The sequence below is a fragment of the Phytophthora infestans genome, genomic scaffold, assembly GCF_000142945.1.
Source record: "Phytophthora infestans T30-4 supercont1.1 genomic scaffold, whole genome shotgun sequence".
Lineage (NCBI taxonomy): Eukaryota > Oomycota > Peronosporomycetes > Peronosporales > Peronosporaceae > Phytophthora > Phytophthora infestans.
Window position 1 is genome coordinate 3,923,949 of NW_003303758.1, and position 1,485 is coordinate 3,925,433.

Consider the following 1,485-nt stretch of genomic DNA (forward strand, 5'->3'; position numbering starts at 1 on the left):
TTGCTGCATTAATTTGCATAACATGATAGTGGAGTCGCGGCACGATTTACTTCATGTCGTGTACTTTTCAGATCCGCCTGAACCAGCGGTATCGCAATCTGGATGTCCTATCACCTCAATTACAGACGTCATCGATGCATTTAGCAATATTGACAGCGAATACGAGCACATCAAGCTTCAGAAAGAGTTGGTAGAACATGCTTGGGAAAATAAAGGCAATGCATTATAAAAAGTACACTGGCTTCATCAAACTCTGGTCACAAATCTGCAATCTCAACAATGTTTTCTTCTTGGGATTCACTCGCAACGCCACTTGACTCCTGATAGAACCCCACAGGGATCTCAGTTTCAGCAGCAGAAACCTGGTAGGTTTCCCTCGTCTCGTCGTCGCTCTGCTTCGACTCCGCGAACTTTTTTTATCATTTCGGAGAGTTTCTTTTGACGCAGAATTTTGAAAAACTGAGCGCGTTGATCAGGGTCAGCATCGGGCATGTTGAAGAGTTGGATGCTTGCCCACTCGCTCAAAATGTCGTTCTTGCGCTCCATTGATCTTGCGATCGACCTAGACGCAGCGTACTGCATCTCAAGAAGTTCCCCCTCCTTCAGCGATTGGATCGCTGCTTTTGCACCTTGGGGACGCTTGGCATCCCTCGTTTCAGCAGCATTTCCATCGGCAGGTCGCTTCTTGTTCACACTCGCCGTTTTCTTCGGTTTGTTCTTAAGTACTTCGTATGCAGCAGCAAAAGAAAACTCCTCTCCTTGAAGAGCCTCGTATAACTTATGAGCGTCTTCAAATCTGTCTTTTTCTGTTTTCCCACTTTCGTTTTGCCTAACAACAACAACCAAACAACCAACAAGCCAGCTCACATCTCGATTGATGTCTGACCATCGGTTTTTCAAGGCGATGAGAGAGCGCTTGTTTCCTGGTACTATCGTACGGTATGACTGCAAGATTAGCGTCCAAAGGCTGTCCGCCTTCTGATCGGCCCCTGCGATTGGGTTCTGCGACGTAGCGCACCACGCCGTGCACAGGGCGGCATCTTCTTTGTCCGACCAAGCTTTTCCTCGAGGCATTGTTCGTTTGCAAGTAATCCAACCTCCTATAGATTTCAGTCGCTATGGCGTCCGGAATAGCGACCGAAACCCCCCGGTAGCTAAAAAAATTTGGCGATAGAGACGCCTGGTGAAACCTCAGTAGTTATCAATTTGAGCTCTTCAGTCGCTATACCGGTATAGATATACACCTTTTCAACTTCAAAATGGCGACAGGTAAAATCAAAGTGACAAAACGTAAGTTCAAAATGACATCGAACATAGGAGCCAGCAAAGCCAAACTTGATATTGTCTTTATTCTCCTACAGGCATATCTTTCATCTGGATCGCACGCGCATCCAGCGTGATGTAACAGTTGTCGTCGATGAGACCAACTAGGTAGTCGACGTGCTCGTCTTGAATCTTGCTGTGGCGCTTACCACCACGAGGCTT

General features: G+C 46.9%; 1 protein-coding gene across 1 annotated transcript; it reads right to left on the minus strand.

The window, feature by feature from the left end:
• Positions 1 to 203: 203 nt before the first annotated feature.
• On the minus strand, positions 204 to 1,074 carry PITG_00740 (uncharacterized protein; the record flags this gene model as incomplete). The annotated part of the gene is made up of 1 exon (XM_002909265.1): positions 204 to 1,074. The coding sequence occupies one exon, from the start codon at positions 1,072 to 1,074 to the stop codon at positions 349 to 351; it is 726 nt and encodes a 241-aa protein (XP_002909311.1).
• Between the last annotated feature and the right edge of the window lie 411 nt (positions 1,075 to 1,485).